We start from the raw sequence: 20,108 nt of genomic DNA on the forward strand, positions 1-20,108 counted from the left end.
AGCACAAACTGTTGGATCATTTCAGATGCATCATCTATAACAGGCCCAGCAAACCTGCGATTTATTGTTCTCGTCCCACTTATAAACACTTAAATCTTCTGGAAGGTCTTTCGCAGTTGTTTTTCTTTCTTCTTTCCTCCCACTGTTAAAAAAACCAAACCTATTTAACAAAATACAATGATTCAGCAGCCTGGTTTGCACTGATTCTTTTTCTTCATAAAACACATCAGTTTCACCTAATGAAAATTTGTTTAAAAAAAAACCCCACAACAAACATCAACTAAGCACAAAAAACTCAAACAACTTAATGTCTTCAAATCCTTTTTCTCAGTATGGTTGATAGGTTTCTTGCTTGGCAGGTTCCTCCCTGCCGTAATCCTGCTTATTTAGAGCAGCAGGGGCGTGCTGAGTGAGCCCAGCTGGGTGCCCTGATTGCCTTTCTGGTGTTGGGGGTTTCTTTTTCTTTAAAAAAAAAAAGGGGGAAAAAAAAAAAGAGGGAAAAAAAGGAAAAAAAAGAGGGGAAAAAAAGGAAAAAAAAGGGAAAAAAAAAGGAGATGTAATCAGCTTCTCTATTCTTTTTCAAATAATCTGAGGTCTCAATCCATATCTTTCCATCTCTGGCAGCTGTGTCCCAAACTAGACATCCTTTCCCAGCCACCCACTATTCTCTACAGGCACCTCTCAGTTTGGGAAGCAGAAGGGTAAGGCATAAAGCACTCACGGTGTTTATCGGTCTACATCAAAGACAGCTAAATTACACACTTAATATAACATAGTGGCGCACTGCGCCTATTTTCCACACTTGAACAAAGAAAACTCTGATATATGCTCAGGCAGGTGACTGGTGTGGACATACAGTGGAGCACTCGACTGCCCTGGTGGAGGTTAGCACAGCAGCTGGAAAAACCCCCTTTTGCTGGCAGTCACGGGCTTTCCCTGACTGATACTTACTGGTGTGAAGTGAATGGAAAAATGGTGATTTACTGGGCTGGGATGTGCTTTGCAAGTTTCCTTAACCTTACCTCGACATCCTGGTCTGAGCCGCAGCCCCCGGCCTCTCCCTGGCCCTCTGCTGCGGGGCTGCCGGGCCGAGCTGTGCCACCGTCCCCCGGTCACCCTCGCAGGCTGCCGTTCCCGGGGCTGCCGGGGCGAGCTGTGCCACCGTCCCCCGGTCACCCTCGCAGGCTGCCGTTCCCATGTTGGGTGATTTCGTTTTGAGGCTGTAGCCTCAGCCTTTCTCTCATGGCTGAATTCAGGCTTGGGCTTTCAAGGGTTGGGATTTTGTTTTGTTCTTCAGGGGAAGAGAATTAGTTTGTTTAATCGTTTGTTTATGTTATTGGATTACTAACCAAAGAGCTAATTAGGAAACAAGCTAGTTGGGAAAGTTTGTCTGTTTTCAGATCCTGGTGCATGTGTGGGAGGAACATGCCACTGGGCTCATTTCCTGAGAAAGTTTTGGTTCAGAAAGGCTAAAAAATACCATGAGACCACACAACGGTGAGAGGCTCCAGCCAGGCATGTCCCACGAAGCAAAGGTGTCCCGATGAGGAGCGTGGTCCCCCCAGGACCCTGCGTCGTGCCCAGGGAGCAGACCAGACCGCATGTAAAGCCAGCACAGCGCCAGTGAACCACAGCATTGCTGCTGCCCCCTGCTCAGTGCCCCACGGACATCGGGACGCTGATGGGCTATGGGCTTAAAGCACTGAAGATCGGTGATGTTACATCGAGTCTTCCTATCAGAGAACATCCCGAGAAATTCAACCTGGAGACTGTCAAATGAATGGAGACCTCACCCATTGCAAAACAATAAAATGTAATTAATATGTTCTGAGTGAAAACAGCGGGGAAGAAGAAGAGCGTCATCGTGGGCTACAAAAGATGGGTCAGAAACACAGCCTCTTAAACACTGCCTTTTTTAAGCTTTTTAAAGCAAAGCACTTCCCCCTGCACAGCTGAAAATATGCTTTTGAAGTGAGTTCCTGATATCCTTCTTGTTTAGCTCCTGTTTTATTTAGGTGTGACCAGTAGAAAGGCCAAAACCAAAAAATAAAAAAAAAAAATGGGAAAGGCATCCTGCAGGATGATCTTGCAGATTCCAATAATCAGCCTGGAAAATGAGAGCTCATCTTCTCATTCAATATTAAAGGAAATTGAAATCAGGGCCAAGACATTAGGGCGACCTACAGCCTTCAAGTCTAGCTCTACCTAGAAAGAAAACCAGATACAGAACAAATTGGAAAACGAGGGAAGTCATCTATTTTGGTGACAATGAGTTCAGGCAGCCCATGTGGAATAAGGACTTGTAGGCAAAGCTGCCAGCAACGGACCCCGTTCTTGCACAAGCCAGTGTGGTCACTGCCCACTTCACCATGCTCTGAAGCATTTGTCCAGCAAACGGGAACCAATAAGCAGGCAAATCATTTCTACTTAATAGTTTCTAGTATGTCTCTTCGGTAGGGGAAATCATCTTCTCACAGACATATCTTGCTGCATGTATCTGGGTGGTTTTCCAGATGATCTAACAAAACACCTTATTTTAAAGGTGTGAAAAGCAGCAGTTTGGTGACACCTTGCTGCTACAACCGAACACTTCTAACATTCAGTCATTTCCATGAAGCAGATGGACCTGAACTAGAAACCACACCATACACTGGGAAGAAAAACTCTGGATACGCCCACGATAAACTGAAATAGGATTTACTGTATCTGTGCTTTCTTCCTGGAAAATTGCTATCAATTCATTCTTACAGCCATTCATTTTCCATCACTTGCTTGGGCAAGTCTCTGCTTTTAGATCTGCGGGACGGCATATACCTGTGCATAGCTCGTGTAGTTAATTGTTCCTAGATGAATGTGCAGCCTTATGGATTCTGGCATTTGCTTGTCCGTTTGATATCTTCCAAATCTGAGGCAGTAGCAGAAAATGTGGCCTTGTTATTCCAGTCATGTTTCTGCTTTTTCTTTCTCTCCTCCTTGTCATTCATCCCAAAGCAAAACACTTTAGGTTGTTTTCTTTTTATTCTTTTAAATCACCCTGAATGAGATAACTCCACTTGCACACTGCAGCAGCTCTTCTCAACCCTGGCAGCCACAGAATGAAATCGAGAGAGCTGTGAGGAATTTAAATTGTTCTTGTAGTTTAAGGCAAAGAGAACCTTGCTCCTCGACTCCTCAGGCATCTTCTGCCATTTGAAGTGGAATCACTGCCTGTTGGCCCTGCAGTGCCCACACGATTACATAAACTGATCACTGTTTCGTTGACACAGTTTTCACTTTCCGTGGTGAATGGAGGAGATTTGGGTTAGCTCTTTTTGCCATCCTGAAAAAATATTACTCAGAAGCACTTTGGTCCCCTGGGCTGTCTCCAGCAGCAGAACTACTGCAGAGGTCCCGCTCCTGGCCCCAGCAGATGCCCGTCCATTGCAGGGGGAGTTTCCCAGGGGTTATTCTGCTGGGCACCAGCTCGGTGAGGATCAAGGCTATCACAGTTCCCTGGGGGCACCTCTGTGGGATCCAGAAGGTGGGATGGGGATGCAGGACCATTCCTCTTCGCCTGGGACACCGAGGCTCCTGAGCTCACTGCTGTAGGGAGGTTTCTGGGCTGGGACGCACTGAAATGGCACAGTGCCACAGCTCTCACATCGCTGAGTGCTGTGGATGCTGGCGGCACAGGGAATTTTCGGTTGCTCCCCAAAAAGCCTGGTGCAGCCCCCCAGGGCACTGCTCCCTCTGCCTGCTCGGTTAGCAGCCAGCCACCCGGCCGGGCTGTGGCCATTGGCAAGGGCTCAGCAAGCTCTGGGGCAGGAGGGAGTGACAAGGACAGCCCCATTTTTGGCATCCATGAACCTTTAGATCAGCTGAGCTGTACAGTCTACAGGTTTTCTCTGGTTCTGCACCTCTGGAGCGAAACTCACGGCAGACGCTCCTCCCTGCTCCTCCAACAGCATGCAGGAGAGCGCCGCGCTGGCAGTAACAGTGAGCCACTTTGTTTATTGTTCCCCCAAATGAGAGTAAGAGAAGAGAGATGGGCTGATGTAAGCGAGTAAGCATGCTGTTGAAGATTTGCTCTTAAGCATCTAGGGCTCTGCCTACACTGTCTAACAGAAAGCGATTGTGCATCTCAACAAAGTTGAAATTAATCTTCCAAACAAAGTAAGCCTTCTTCCACCAGCCCTCCCCAGCAGCACGTTTCAGATGCCCTTTGCTGCCTGACCATTTTCAAGTTTGCAAATTAATGCCCCGATCTGAGATACAGACTCCCTCTTCCCATCAATGCCCAAATATAATGACTAATAATAAGCTTGATTTAGCAGAAGTGGGAGACATGTAAGAGGAAAAGAGCTGAAGGGCTGGGCAAGGGAAGCGCACGTCAGGGTCCAGCAAAGGCAGGACTTGCCAGCCTGAACACGTCTTGTACCGAGACCAGCAAGCACAGCACGTTTATGGGTGACCATTCAAAAAAATACAAAGCCTCTCAAAGCAGAGGAACCTGTTACCCTTACTGTTATTTCTCGGTGTTACTCTTCCCACCTGCATGGAATTTGGGATCACAAATTTCTGTAAAATGGGAGGGATGTCGTAAGAGCATGTGAGTTGGGTCACAGGCAGAGAACTGGAAGAGAAAACTGCTGCAGCAAAATCTCCTCTGCCAACCTCCTCACCGCACAGCCGCTGAGGGAAGGGAGCACCTCAGTGCCCGGCCCTTCCCCTGCTATGCTGCGGCCCGTCGGCCTGGCGGCCATACGGCACCCCTGCACCCATGGCCATTCACAGTGCTGGAGAGGCCACTTTCTGCCTTCCCCAACCCCGTGCCTGGTAAGTGACTGAAAATACAAGTCCAGCAAGAAACTAGAAAACAAATCCTCCGTGCTCATCTCTTTTGACTCCTCACAGCACTTTGGCAAACACGAGTTTGTCAATCTTTCCAACATTCATGTAAGGCAGGTAAATAATACCTGATTTTAGAGATCAGGGTACTAAGAATGCAAATACACATAAAGCAAGGCAGGGAGCAGACATGGTTAGAGATCCTTTCTATATCACTTTAAAACAGAAGATGCCTCTTTGTTTAGTGAAATACCATCAGAATAAAAATATTTTTTACCCCCACTACAAATAACAGAGATGATTAAAATGGGATCATTTCCAATATCTCCTCGGTCGGTGCATTGTGCATGCCATCTATAAACTTACTCCCCCGAGAGAACAATAGGGGAATAATCAATGTTATCTTTGCTCCAGTCAGCTTGTAATCGATCGAACTTTAAAGTTTGCATGCATGAGCTCAGCACTTTAGCATTTGGTTTGCAAACAGTTTAAGTTTTTAATTTCTCATGCACAAAAAGAGCCCGTTAAGGTCAGCAGTGGCACTTTGTTTAGGTGATGGAAATATTTCCATTGTTAAGTTTTCACATAATTCTGGTTAACAAAACCTTATTATTTGGGTCAAATTAAAGTTGGCAAGCTCTTCTTACACAGTAATTCATATTCATTATTTTCCAGACAAACCATCCAAAGCTCTGTTTTGTAAGGTTAGCAGCATATATACTCCGTGTCTTGCAACCAGGAGATGACCTCCCTCTTTGGCCGAGGCTGTTGAAGAATACAGTGGCTTGGTCTGAATGCGCCGCGCTGATTGCTTTGGGCTAAGTGTGCTACATGGCTCTTTTTGATCAGCAAATGACTAGGCTGAGGGAATTATATTTGTATCTCAGGCACTTCTTCATAGACACATGCAGGAACTGGGTGAGTGCATGCTTATGCTGATTGTAAATGTCAACAACCACTGATTTTGAATATAAAACAAATCAGGCAGCTTTCAAGTGCAGTATATAGGCATTTAAGGACTCAAGTTTTTCAGTTTCTTCCTTTTAACTGGTAAGTCTGGGAGCCACTAGGTAGAAATGTAATGCTTATCTCTTTGTGTTCCGTTCCTTTCTCCAGGATTTCTTTGATACAAACACTTGAGGAAGCAAAAGAGCATCTGTAAATCATCCGCCAGCAGGAAGGAAGAGTTAGGCAGGAGCAGGAAGCCTCAACCACACTCCTGGCATCCTCAGCATGAACCATGCCAGAAAAATAGCTGAGGGGAGGAGGGAACATGTCTAAGGCTGGGCCAAAATACTCTGCACCCACCCCTCCAAAAAACCTTTGGAGGTGCCGGGATGCTGGGTGGCTGCGGGGGCTGCCCGGTGGAGCACTAGCCCTGGCTGCTGGACCACGAGCGCGTCCCAGCAGCGTGCAGCACTCTGCGCCGGAAGGCAGGTGCTTATTTTGAAAACTCAAAGACTCCTGCACTGACAGATTTACAAGAATAAAGGTAAAAATAAAACTGAGCTTTTCTGTTCCTGACAGGACATTTCAACAACCCCACAGATGCATATGGTAATAATCTACACCTAGCAAGGAGCAGCAATCTGCAACAGAAGTTGCAAGCTTTTCAAAAGCCCACAAAATATTTCACGTTTGAATCACATTCAGTTGTATCTCAGAGCAAAATATCCATCTTTTTCTGATTTGCAGCCTGGAAACTTAGGCCTGCAGTACAGCTGGAAATGGCTGTATTTCAACATGTTTTTCTCGTGACTCTGCTTCCAGCGGAGCCCGGCCTTGGTGCAGATGGGGCCAAGCAATATCACCCATCTGATAAAAATCCATTAGATGGCCTTGCTAGACTGAGGGACCGATGGTGCCCTCTGCGTCAGGTGTGAAGCAGCGTGGCAGAGGCTTGCGAGCATCCAGGCTCGCCACCTTGGCCACCCACAGCAGCACCAGCAGGCTGACCCTGCGTCTTGGGTGAGCTGTGCAGGCAGCGCTGAGCTGGCGTGCGTGGCCTGGCCGCTGCCAGCACCCAGCTAGCTGGGGATGTCTGTACCGGGCTGCAACTGCAGGGGGAGGCTCTCCGCATCCAGAACAAGAATTGGGAGAGAAATTAGGTCTGTGGCTGAAACAATTCATTTTCCAATGCAAATAGCCTATTCTAATGACCAAGTAATTCAAATCATCGCTTGGGAAAAACAAAACAAAACATGCAAACTCCTATTCAAAATTATCTCAGAGCTTGGCACGCACCCTTGGCTTTATACAGAAATTAGCGCTCAGGCTGTTCATTCTTGGGCTGAATTTCAGTGTGATACCGCCTACCTGGTGACTTGCGTTCGCGTGCCAAAGTCCAGGGACCTCATCGACTGCAGCACTTCAATACAGCCCATGTACTAGGGAAAAGAGAGAGACAGAGAGAAAGGATTTTGTTAATATCTAGCAAATAGGTAAGAGGAGGATCACAGAAGGAAGCAAATGTGACTTCAGTTCACTAAGTATATGCAGAACCACAACCTAAATGGAAAACCAAATCAACTATCCTAAAGCTGCTTCCTAAATAGATCATATTTTACTGAAAAGTGTAAAGAACAATAAAGATACCAGTGGCTTCAACAACATAGCGCGCACACACACACAAAAAAAAAAAAAAGGTAAAGCACTCTGGGGGCACAAAATTCAATCATTCCTTATTTCCAATTCTGCTTATTCTCACTGATTAGCCTGTGGCACTGAGCTGGGAGGAATACATGAAGGCTGGAAGGAAATTGCCTGGGAGCAGAGGGGCCTGGAAGCCCTACAGGACCGATGCACTCAGAGCCCCCCTGCAGGAGAGCTGGATGTCCCTCCAGAGCAGCGGGAGGCATTACTAGGCATGAGGAAAACCACTGGCTCCGTGCTGCTGCACGTCTGATGACAAATAACCTCTGCAGAAGATGAAGGAGGTAGAGTTGCAATTCCAGCTCATAGCAACAGCTCTTAAAAGCCTGCACTATAAACTGACCTGCTTTAAATTAGAGGCTGACTCCCACACTACTGTTGTATGGGGCACAGCTGGGGGCTTTTTCTATACTTGTTTGGGATTTGCATAGGACTGATTTTCAGAACCATCAAGAATGTGATTGCATGTCAGCCCGTAGACTCCTTTGATGTTCTGTACAAACCTACAGAACATTTTCATCTCAATGAAGCACACTAGGCTAAGTCTATCCGCCGAGTTTACTTCTCCCAAAATTTGTCTTACTAATTCTTTCAGCATTTCTGTTGATAGCCATCTCTCTGCTGTTGAAGCACACTGACATCTCCATTTCATAAGGCTGGCATAGGTCTGGGTCTCTCAGTTTGTATCCCTCTTCCACAATGAATTTTTCTGGAGGGAAAAGGGCTTTCGGGAGCATCCTGCAGTGCTCACACAGTGCCCGTGTGCTTCAGTGACAGCCTGCCTGCGCAGACCTCTCCTGCAGAAAGGCAAAGCCTCTGGGATACAGCAGATAGCCTGGAAATCCCAAGCAGGGACATGCATGCTCTGTCCTCTTGTTCTGAATGGATGGAAGAAGCACTCTCTGTCCAGAGAAAGGTACTGTATTTACCTCCTCCTCTTCAATTTGCCTGTGAATTGATTTTTCCACTGGGCCATTCAGAGAGGGTTGGATTTAGGTATCTGATGCAGCTTTGGAGACTTTCAGAAATGAATGTGTGTGTGTTACAGAGAGAACGTATGTGTACAGTCAAGCAGGGATTCCACAACAATTGTATTATCCCTATTTTGGTTTCTTTCCAGATAGCAATGTAACCCTTGGGAGAACTCCAGAATTAGGTCAGAGCCCTGGAAGGACATCAGTAAGAATCTGAAGGGTTAGCAGAACTGCTTCCCTAATGAACATTTAATGACTATGTAAAGGACTCTGACAGCTATCTTACTTGTTAAAGATATTCCTGCTTAACGGGAACAAAGCAAATGTGGAAAATATGTCTACAGCCTCAGCTTGTAGCACAGTAGAGACCTCTGATCCTACAGTATAAGGTCAAGCATCTTGTAAGCTGGTTGGCTGCTCCTCTATCCTTGAGAAAAGAAAGATTTAGAGGAGTAGGTGAGTCATATGCTGATAAGTGAGTCCCCATTGCATCCTGAACAGATGCGTGGGAAGCTACTCTAAGCAAAGATGAAAAATCAATATTAGGTTTTTGCATAAGTGACCCTGAGTGAAGCTGAACTTATCAATGATTCACAAAAGACCTTTTTTTTTTTTTTCTTTCTTTCTTTAAAAGCCTGAGTAGGGAAGTGCATTAACATGGCACCTCACTGCATCTCTCATTTATTTTAGCTGCCGTTGGTTATCTAAACCAGCACAGTTAGTAATGGCTGAACCTTCACATCTCAGTAGGAGGGTACAGAGAACCGGCAGAGCCCTGGGCAGGGGAACGCCGCGGGACTGGGACTGGGGCAGAGAAGTCGGGGTCACAGAGCTGGGGAGAAGCCCATGGAGCACATAAAAAGACAATGGGATACCAGAAGCCTATTCAAGAAAACAAAAGGCACTCTCTGAGGAAGAAAAAGGAATTAAGAAATAAACCAGGAAAATATTAACCCCTCCATAGCCAAGTCCAACAAGCAGCGCGACTGGTGGAGACGAGAGAAAGGGGAAGGCAGGAGACAAGGGTGACGTCTGTCTCAGAGACTTCTCCTGTGCCTGAACGCCCGTTCAGGTGGTGCCCCCGTTTCCCATCCTGTGCACCCCAAACAGCAGCTCCCACAAAAAGCTAGTGGGCTCGTCTGGGGATGCAGGGTCAAGGCCAGCTCCCACTTTCCTGCTGCAGGGAGGGTTAAGCTGAAGCATCAGCAGGGCAGCAGCCACGGGTGCCCTCCCACGGCGCCCAGGAGAGGCAGCCACAGCAGCGTGCAGCCCTCGCCCCAGCATGGCCATGGTCTGACAAGACCGACCTGCCCTGCAAGGAGCCCAAGCTATCTGCCAGCTGTTTTTGGAACATGGTGATAGCGGTGTTGAGGGTTCAGAGGTGGAGTCCAAGGAAGGGGGGCGGGGGGGGTCATCTTCCAAAGCCCCGCAAAGAGAAGCACGGAACGTTTTCACTGAGCTGCTAAGGGGAAGCCAGGGGGAAGCTGGACACAGGCACAAGGGTGCTGTAATCAGCCCAGGGCAATAAGCACAGGTATAATTGCAGAATTCAGCTACCTACAGAAAAATAAAACGCCAGCATTGAAACAAGCCAAGCGCTGAAGACTTGACATCACCAATGTAAGCGTATGCTGAACCCACTGATCTGTCGGCAGCAGAATGGAGAGCTCTCGCCAGGATGAGCAACAGCTCTCAGGAGAGAGGAGAGGAGAGGAGAGGAGAGGAGAGAGGAGAGAGGAGAGAGGAGAGAGGAGAGAGGAGAGAGGAGAGAGGAGAGAGGAGAGAGGAGAGAGGAGAGAGGAGAGAGGAGAGAGGAGAGAGGAGAGAGGAGAGAGGAGAGAGGAGAGAGGAGAGAGGAGAGAGGAGAGAGGAGAGAGGAGAGAGGAGAGAGGAGAGGACTCGCTGGCCCCTGCTGGAAAGGGAACAGCTCCTCTGAGGGCGATGTGTGCAAAACTGTCCCCCCCATCTCCCTGCAAAAGGCTGGGGAGAGCATCGGTACTGGGGGCACGTCATCTCTCCGTGTTTGAATCCGAAGGGTGATCTGGTGCTGGTTGCTGTTTCCCCGCACCACCAGGATGGCAGGGAGGTGGGAGGAGAGGAGGGTGGTTACTGAAGATGCACACATCTTTTCACATCTATTTACAAGAGATGATGGAGAGTGACTGCAAACAGGATGAGGGACTGTGTGGGAGGAGATGTGAAGGCACTAGGCAGGGCTCATGTGAATAAGCGTTTCAGGCACCCTCTAATCCAGACCCACGTCTCGTTTCATTCCCTGCCATAACGCAGTTAGTGGCTCCAGCTCCAGCCTGAATGACAGCCAGTGATTCACCCACAGGAATGATACGGGGAGCAGCGCACGGAGCTCGTAATTAAACAACACAGCTGCAGCCTTGCAATTTTACCTATTAGTTAACAGACATTAATTCATGCATAATGCCAAGAGCAGCTCCTACAGACCCCACGGCTGACTAACAACAAATCCAAGGGACAGGACTTGCTCGCAGAGGCAGTCAGGTAACATGCTGCCACTAAACAGCCTATGTCCAAACATATGTGAGACTAGGTTCAGATTCCCTAAAAACATAACACAGGTGCCTGGGCAGAAACCTGCCACAAGCAGCAGTGCTCTGTGCACAGAAGCATGGCAGGGAGCTGACTCCCATGGAAGCATTTGTTTTCCCAGACTGCTTACCAAGGTGCTTTTGAAGTGAGGGGTTTTACCATTTCTGAGCTTCCCACCACCCTCCTTTCTTGCAGACAAGGGCTGCCTGAGGTGGGTGCTGCTGCCGGGAGGAGCCATGACTCTCTGTCACACAGGGCCGGGGCTGTAGAGCAGCAGGAGAGCTTCACTTTGATTTGCTTGAATAACTCACCTCCAGCTTCCAGTGGATCTGGGGGGAAGAGAGACTGGGCAGAAGCAAGCAGCAGCCACCAGCACATGGCAGGATGATGGCACTGGAGACAGGTCTTTGCCTTTCACACCAAGGAAAAACAACTTTTGCCTGTAAGAGTTGTGGTGCTGCCCTCCCTGTGGCTGGCTGCCAGGCTCGGGGACATGCTTTCATGTGTTGCAGCACCTGATTTGAGATCCCCCTGCTTTTGCCCTGGCAGGAAGGTGAAGTACTAGCCTCCCTCCATAGACAACGCCAGGAACCAGCCAGGGATGCGGGGAAGGAGCAATGCACAGATCACTGTAGTTCTGGTGAGGAATTTTCCTTAGACGCTGCCTGTGGTGGCTTTGGGGCTGAAAAGCCCCTTGTCCACTGGAAAGCAGAGACTGCCACAGCTACCCTGGCAGTGGCACTGCATTCCTGTCAGCTCACAGGTTGCACCACGCTGCCAAGCAGCCGGTCAGCTTGGCTGCTCATCCTGCAACACACAGCAGCATTTTATGGGGCTGGGGTTGGTGCTACATAACGCAAAGAGCAGCCACCAGTCAGGCTGCTAATGAAGAGCTTTGGCCTGGGTTCACACCCTGCAGCAGATTCAACCGTCTCATTCCTCAGCCTGAACCATCCTGGCTTCCTCCAGCAAACACCAACCCCTTCCAGAGCTGAAAGCGAAGCTGCCGGAGCCTGCTGTCCTGTCCCCTCCACAGGGAGCAGAGAGGCAATGGCAGCCCACGGCAGCAGCTGTGCACCATCACAGGCGTGGGTACCCCCGGGGCACCTGCCAGAGAGCACAAAACCCGGGCAGATCAGGCTGGAAAACAGACTGGACATCTTTGCCATGAAAGATCATTAAGCACACAAAAAACTGCACTGGTGGTTTGTCACTGCTAGTCCAGCTCTCCTCATGTGCTTGCCCTGCTCTCCTGCCCACGCTGCAGAGCCTCTTCCCTAAGGGGCAGTGGATTTTTGTGATGAAGAATGGCTTTTGCTAAATGGAAATTCTCCTGGGAAAGTTTGACCCTTTCATTCATGGGTTTTCAACTTTTAAATAAATTTTGAGAAAAAAAAGAGGGAAAAAGTTGTAAATTTATATATATATATATATATGTATACACACAGACCCACACATGCATTTTCTTTTTTTTTTTTTTTTTTTAAGTTTTGTGCTGAAAAGCCACTTTCCACAGCACCATACTCAGGCCAGGACTCCAACAGAATTGGTTCAAACTTCTGTGTCCCTGTGCTCCCAGCTGTGACAAAGCAGATGGCCTAAAAACGTGCAGGTTTCTGTTAAGAAGCAGTTACCCAGAGAGTCATGTGAGCCTTGGAGGCGGTGGCAGCTGTAAAGAGGCACAGCCCCATGGGACGAGGCATGCACCCATGGGTGCTGCCACACACCTTGTTCCCCTGAGTTTGGCAGGGCAAGCGCCACCGCAGCACGCTACAGCCCCGAGCCCCTGGCTTTCAATTCACAGCTGCGGCTCTGAAGCAATGAATCACCAGAGCCCATCTCCTTCCTGCGAGAGCCCCAGCTGTGCGTACACATGTAGTTATTTACCACGGGCAATGCAGAGCAGCTCTCTGAGTGCAGTGTCAGGGTGCCATGCCAGGGAAGTGGCTGCAGCTGAAATACCACAATTATTTCCCTGCCCTGAGCATGGAAGAGGTGCTGGCAGCTTCTGGGGACCAGCAAAGGGCTGCCCTGAACCCCCTCCCACACAGAGACAGGGAGCAGGTTCCCCAGGCTGGCCTAGCAATAGCATTTCCCTTCCCTATTTTAGTTAAATAGAACATTTTTTTACTAATCTGAACATCATCTCTCAAAGACTCGTGCATTATTGACTTAAGCTCCAGAGCCTTACTCCATGTTAGGTCCAGTAACGCCATCCTGCTGGTTCTCACTGGTCTGAGAGGGGCCACTGGTGTGGGACAGTGCTGAGAGTCGTAGACCTGACCTTCCTCCTAAAATGGTCTCTGGGGAGATCCCAACGACCCCATGCCCTAACAGGGCACCAGAAGCTGCGTGGGGACAGCGAGTGTCTCCAAATGCCACAGGAGAGAGGGCAAGGGCCAGGGCAAGAGGGTAAGGCTTGGGAGAACAGGGTAAGGATCGGGAGCAGTTCCCATGGCTGCCTGGCCCCTCAGCCTCCCGGCCCTGCTTTGAGACCATCCCTCCATGCCGCACTCCTGCCACACCGCAGCCCTGCGCCCCTGGCCTCTGCCCAGCCCGGCTGAGGCTTCATCGCCAGCTCCCAGAGGAGCCTCATGATCCCTGGGGAAACGAGCTCCTTGCCCATGCTCTGAAGCTGAGGCCCCGGAACCCCAGGCTGCTTATTTGCTGACCTGCTTGTTATTGAAGGGGCTGGTTGAAAAAAACCACCAAGAGTCTGGCCAGGGCACATTTTGACACACACCAGCAATGCTCTTGCAGCTCTCCTGGGGCTGGCTCCTGCAGGCCCACAGCTGCGGGAGCAACAGTAGCAGGAAGACGCAGGGAAACAACATTTCCCCAGTGCATTGGGAGGCTCCTGCCAGCGACCCCCCTTCAGAGAGAATCGCCATGAATTATCCTGACTTCCAGAAAGACCAGTAGAAAAACATACTGGAAATAAAACATGGGGAGCAGCAGGAGGGGATGAGCCCTTCCCCACTTCACATAACCTTCCCATCAAGTCATTCTTTTTTTTGCTCTTTCTTCTGACTTTCTTGCTTGTGTGCTCCCCACCTCAGTGCCTCTGCTCTCAGCCCTGGGCCACAACAGAAGCCCAGGAAATTCCCCTTATGCTTCATCTTCTCCTCCCCATGTCAGAAACTGAATTCTTTAAGTGTGCCTCTGGCATCAGCATTTCAGTATTTGAATCTCTACAGGTACCTCAAAGCCTTAATCATGAACTCCGCTGCATCAGTCAGCGCACGAGGCAGGTCCTGTGTGGAGGGCGCTGGGCATCACGAAGCCATCCACCAGTGCAGGCCTTTCCACTGGGCTGGCCAAAAGTGTAGTGGAGCTACGGAGCAGCCTGGAGCTGCGGTGGCCCTTGCACTGTCACTGTAAGTCACACCCAACACGCTCATTCATCTATTTTAGCAGCTTGCTGGTGCCAAAACCTCAACTGTTCACATTAGTATGAGAATTTAAAGAAAAGTAAACATAAAAGGACACATATCAGCACAATGAAATAGTGCGTCCCCTCCCTCCACCTGCTGCACTCCAGGAGAATGTCCCAGGACCTCCTGTGGCTTCACTCACAGTGGCCATTGCTATGCTGGGACGCCATCACCTTCCAGCCAACATCCCATCAAACCAGCTGTGCCACCACAGCTGGATGCCAGGCAGGCATCTCATTCCTGCTTGGAGAACGGTGAACAGAGCTATTTCCCCTTGTTGCTCTACTCCCCTCTGACTTGCCTGCCCTCCTGCTGCATTTGGAAAGGGATTGATTGATTTTTCTTGGCCTTGCACCTTTCTTTAGACTGTCTGACTTCCAAAACATCATACGAAAGACACAAATTTAGCACAGCTCATGGCTTTTTTACACCTTCTTGCACATTTTGATACCTCCTGTACACCAAACTGAGAGACACACACAGACAGACACACGCTCTCACTCTCTCCGCACTCTGCCTGCAGCCCACCAGGAGGAATAACCCCTTGTACAGCTTGGTCCTGCGGTCCCCCTTGCATGTCAGGGACAGGCACGAGGGCTGAGAGAGCTACAGGAGCCCTTGGCCAGCCCGGCCATTACATGAGTATTTCTGAAGCAGGTTTAGACTGCTTTCTCTGCCATTCCCCCGTGGTCTGCACTGGCTCCCTCCGTGCAAGCAGCAGGCAGTTTTTGCCTGGGAGTGCTTTTGACAGATGAAGCATAAGCACTAAAATGTGCAGGGTTAGAGGTTCAGAGTGTAGAGAAGGAAGCAACGGCTAGCAAATGGTGAGGTCTGGCCACAGAAATATAAAGCCCAGAAAGGAAAAGAAAATTAGAAAGCTCCCAAGTGTGGCAGGGGTGCCACAGGGTGCTAATTAGCATCAAAGGAGGAGGATGGCTTTTGCATCCTGCCCGCTCATCGCCCAGAGGTGCTCCAGGCAGCAGCAGCAGTCCCAGCAGCTCTCCCATGCCCTCCATGACAAACATGTCAGCAGCGTGGGCCAGCATGCACCTAGTGCCTGGGAGCTGCTCTGCAAGGGATGGGAAGCCCTTTTTGTGGGCCTCTTTCTCCCTCCAACATGCATTTCAGGCCAGAGCAAGCCCTGTTTGAATTGCAGCTCGGCTGCGCTCCTCAGAGAGTCTAAAGATAGTCTTTTGGAAATGGATGTTGTGTTACCTCTGGGAGCGGCTGTGGTCCTTTTAACTCCCTCAGTTCAACACCACGGCCCTTCACACATCAGGAGACAGGAAATATACGGGAGAAGTCAGTGGTTTGGGGCACTGGCCCCAAAAGTGGGAACACAGAGGTCACCGTGCAGCCACCTGCGTGGTTTGCTTTGTCAGAGAATGTGAGAAGTACTCACCCGCACGCTGTAGGTCGTTCCTGGGTCCCCCACGTTTTCACCGCTCAGCGCGAGGCTCCTGTCCTGCCTGCCCGCAGAAGCAGCTTCCTCAGCTCCGCGCACAGTGCAGTCCCCTGCCGGCTTTGGGGTTAGGGCCAGCTTGTCCAGCTCAGGCTGTGGATAAGAGGCTGAGAGGCAGCTGATCTCAGGTGAGGTTGGGCTGCTTGGGATGGTAACGCACTCCGTGAGTTTAATTCTTGGCACCTCTTTCGTTCCCAGGCAGAAGCTTTTCAGGCCCGGCAGATTTGATGGGTTAGCAAGTTTAATGTTAGCCATCCGGGGGATCAGCGTGCACAGAGTGGTGCAGGTGTCCTGTGGCCCCAAGGAGACATCTTCTGTCAGTAAATTAGGTGTCGAAGAATGGGAAGAGGACGAAGAACCTTTGATATTTAAAGACGTATTTTGCGTACCTTCATCTAGGGATGTTATCGAATCATTCCTGAATCGGCTGTACTTAGCCCTGTGCAGCATTCCTGGATGTCTGAATAATCCTACATACAGGACGTGTCCACTGAGGCTCTGCTGGCTGCGTTCTCTCATAGCCTTGGCAGTTCTGTAACTGGATACTCTTGCATAAATCAGCTCTTGCAGATAAATTATATGGAAATCAAGCAAGTCAAACAATTTTAAAAACAGAAACCTATGGGATATTTTTGCTGACTCCCTCTCGAGTGGTTTATTTTCCTCAATGGACGAGGCTTAAAACTGCATGGACATCTGGTATTTTGTAAGCAGCAATAAAAGCAGCATACGGGAAAGCACAGCAGCGGTACAGCAGCTTATACTGAAGAGCCGCTATCCAAACCTTCATTCCTGCCTCAAGGCAGGCACTAAATCCCGCCTAGCTCTGAAGACTCACAGTTGTGGCATCGTTAACCGCAGAGTCCTGGCTGCAGCGAAAGCTCAAGCATATTTCACACAAAGCAGAACAAGATAGCTACAAGCTCAAACACATTCTCAGACCGGCACGAACCCCGTAAGGTGCCCAGCTCTCTGCATTTCCATCGTCGGCTGCCCCAAAGGCGAAGAGCATCCCTGCGCTGCAACGCTCCTGCCCCGCGGTCAGGCACCAACCCAGTATTTTAAGAAAAATACTGAACAGCGCCGGCAGCTCTCGGCGTCAGCCTCGCTAATTCTTGCTGGAAAGTCCTTCAGCACCATAATCCAGACACAACTGAATATTCCTGCGCCTCCGGCGTTGTTTCCCGCAGAGCCGCGGGGCAGCAGCTCCGCAGCGCCCGAGCCGCCCCCGCCGCGCCGGGCCCCGCCGCAGCCCCGGCCGCCGCTTTTATGAATGAAGTTTTTGTGAATGAGGCTCGGCGCGTGCAGGCGGGCAGCGCCGTGAATGGCGCTCGGCGGGCGGCCGCGGCCCGGCGGCCCCCGGGGTGCGCCTCGCAACCAATCGTCGCCCGCCGCCGGCTCACGCGCCCTCAGCGCGCGGGGAGCGAGACGGGAGGGGCGGGGGGGGGTGAGAGAGAGGGGGCGCGGGGGCGGACGGGCCCCGTCGGTGGTGCCGAAAATCCCCCAAAAGCCCCTTTCTGCGGCGGGGCCCGGCCCGGCCCGGCCCTTCGTCCTCCGCCGGCGGCACAGGCAGAGCCGAGGGCTAGGGTTCAGCCGGAGCCGCGGCTGCCGGGCCCCCGGGCTGCCCACCCGGCACCAGGGGAAGGGCAGGGTTGTCCCGGCGGCCTCCCTGCAGCTCAGCTCCAGCCCCGGTGGGGAAAGCCCCTCTCCCCTATTGCATGTACCTCAGGCAGCGAAAGAAGCTGCTGCGTTTATTTTACTCAGTGAAAATATCTGGGCCTTCAGCACGAGTTACCTCGGCTCCGTGTGGGGTTTCGACGCCTCGGGCAGGGTGGCAGCACGATGGAGGTCAGGCCAGGGGGACAAAACTGGCACAGCGGCCTCGATTCCCTCCATTAGACGAGGTCTTTTCCCTCGCTACGTTTTCAATATTGCGTTCACCTTCCTCACGCTCACAATGATACTGGCCTCATTCTCTCCTCGCGTTCAGTGCTGTAAATCAGAGAGGCCGTGCTGCCCACTGCCCTGCCTGTGACAGGAGGAGAAAATCACGGGCAGGGAGCTGAGGAGAGAGTGAGCTCAACACAACCATTGCATTTTTTTTCTCTTATATGAAAGCTGGTATTAATCCTAAAAGATGAAATAGTTGCTACAATAAAGTAGGGAAAAACCCCAGTCTGGACTCTGCTAGCGAAATATGGCTCAAAGAGGAAGCAGCTGCTTTTGAATCAATCCTTTCTGGGGAGGATGGCTCAGACTGCTCACAAAATCAAACCCAAAGGCAAAACCTGGACCAGCCGCAAGTTACGGAGAGTGACTAATTTCTCATGAAGCTTTAATGATGGCTTTGAGCACAAAAGGATAGAAAATGTTCAGAAGCGATTAGCAGCACTATTGATTGTACATAAAGCACAGAAACTGTTGAATGTCTTTTTTCCTAAAGTCTTTCATTTTGACATCATGCTACAAGACAACATCAACATGGCTGGAAGAAACCACTGGGATGGAGAGGCCACAGTGCCCTTGCTGGTGAGGAGGAGGGACTGGAGGGGGGTACAAGCTGTGCTTACCAAAGAGGGGACAACAAGGACCAGTGTTTAGGGAGATGTTGATGCCCCAGGCTCCTGTCTCGGAGGACCCCCCAGATTTCTCTTTTTACTGTCATGAAAAACAGGCAACCAGACAAACCAAATTTCCTCTTCCTCCGAGATCAGCCTTACCATCCTTCCCACCTTTTGTCTGAGCATATAACGAGAGTCTTCCTGCCTTACAGCAGCCCCTCGGTATAGATGGTGGCACCAGGAAAAGGTGACTTGGTGACCAGGATGCTCCCCAACACCTTGGCTCAGGTAGAAACTAGTTGATGGCGATGGGCTGCCTCTGATCCGTGCTGCTCTTCATCTCCTGAGCCCTCCTGCCAGCTGCTCCTTCCTCAGGAGGCCCTTTGAGCCTTCCTTACCTGTGTGGGTGAGAAAAGGGGTAGGCAGGGTCCCTGCTGGCCCCACAGGAGATGCAATCCCCACAGTGTCCTACTGCAGCTAACAGGACTGGCAGGTGAAAAGGGTTAACAGGACTGGCTTTAAACTGGTGTGGTGAAAGGGGACATTTTCAAGCAAAAGAAACAATAATGCAACAGCCTGTCCTTCACTAATCACCCTAGAGCTGTGTCTCCAGCCCAGCATGGCACCAGCACCTACTGCCTCAGGGCCGAAGCGTTGTTGCCCTCCGCCGGTGCCAGGGGGGTGCAGGGGGGCGTCCCCAGAGAGGCGAGGGAGGCCAGTACATTAACCAGCACTTCTCGGCTCACAGGCACCAGCAAGTGCGATTACAGTGTGGGAGGTGAAGAATAGCTGGTGTTTTACAGCAAGTTCCAAAGAAAAATGCAATTGTGACAAGCTCTGTTTTCAGCAGCAATCAAGAAATACAAGCTCGAGAGCCGAACCCAGCAAAAAGCGGCATTGTCCAAGGAATAGTAGCCATTGTGGGGAGGGGGAGGAGGGAAAAGAAAAATGCCATGCCTTTATAAATTAAAAAGCTTTTTTCTCAAGGCTAAAAACAAGATTTCTGTTTAAGATACTGGGAAATCGGCCTCTAACCAGCACAGAGAACAAAGCTCCTTTAAGCACTGGCGAAACTGAGCCTACAGCCTTGTATGCCTAGTAAAAGGAGCCTGTGTTTCTTGCTCACAGCTCAAGTTCCTGGTTGCCCACAGCGCTCAGGGCCCAGCTCACTGCCCACACACTCACCGCTGCCCCGGAAGACACAGGGAGAAGTCGTTTTGCCCCTCACATGGCTGCTGACATGCGACGGTGCGTGCTGCCAAAGGGCTGCGCCATGCGTGTTTTCTCAGGCTACGTGGGAATGGCCTTCTGGTGCACAGTTATGAGCCAAAACCTCCCTCGGTTGCTATCTTACCAGCGCCATCACACCCAAACCCTCCATCACACCCTGTTACAGCCCCAAACATGCTGCATGAAAAACTGCTGTGAGCAGCCCCCATTCACCTGTTGTCACAGGGGACAGGACCTTTGGCAGGTATAACCATGCTGACGGGACAGCACCATTACACAGGAGCAAGCAGTTCACCAGCTGCAGCTACCTGTAACACCCCTCTGAAAGAGCTGCAGCGGAGGCAAGCTAGCAGCAGCCGTGTCTCCAGCATCACCACAGGAAGCCTTGGGGCTGTGGGATCAC

General features: G+C 50.5%; 1 protein-coding gene across 4 annotated transcripts in view; it reads right to left on the reverse strand.

The window, feature by feature from the left end:
- Nucleotides 1-17,246, reverse strand: part of SHC4 (SHC adaptor protein 4) — a 33,386-nt gene extending 16,140 nt beyond the window's left edge. For 3 of the 4 annotated variants that reach the window (XM_054837425.1, XM_054837424.1, XM_054837426.1), the window contains exons 1-2: nt 15,855-17,246; nt 7,144-7,214 (exon numbers count right to left, since the gene is read on the reverse strand). In XM_054837425.1, the coding sequence (XP_054693400.1) occupies nt 7,144-7,214; nt 15,855-16,433 (650 nt within the window). In that variant the 5' untranslated portion in view covers nt 16,434-17,246. Of the gene's footprint in view, nt 1-7,143; nt 7,215-15,667; nt 15,696-15,854 lie in introns of those variants that run through there. The other variant, XM_054837427.1, reaches the window with a different exon arrangement.
- Nucleotides 17,247-20,108: the final 2,862 nt, after the last annotated feature.

This window comes from Grus americana, chromosome 10, assembly GCF_028858705.1.
Source record: "Grus americana isolate bGruAme1 chromosome 10, bGruAme1.mat, whole genome shotgun sequence".
Taxonomy (NCBI): domain Eukaryota; kingdom Metazoa; phylum Chordata; class Aves; order Gruiformes; family Gruidae; genus Grus; species Grus americana.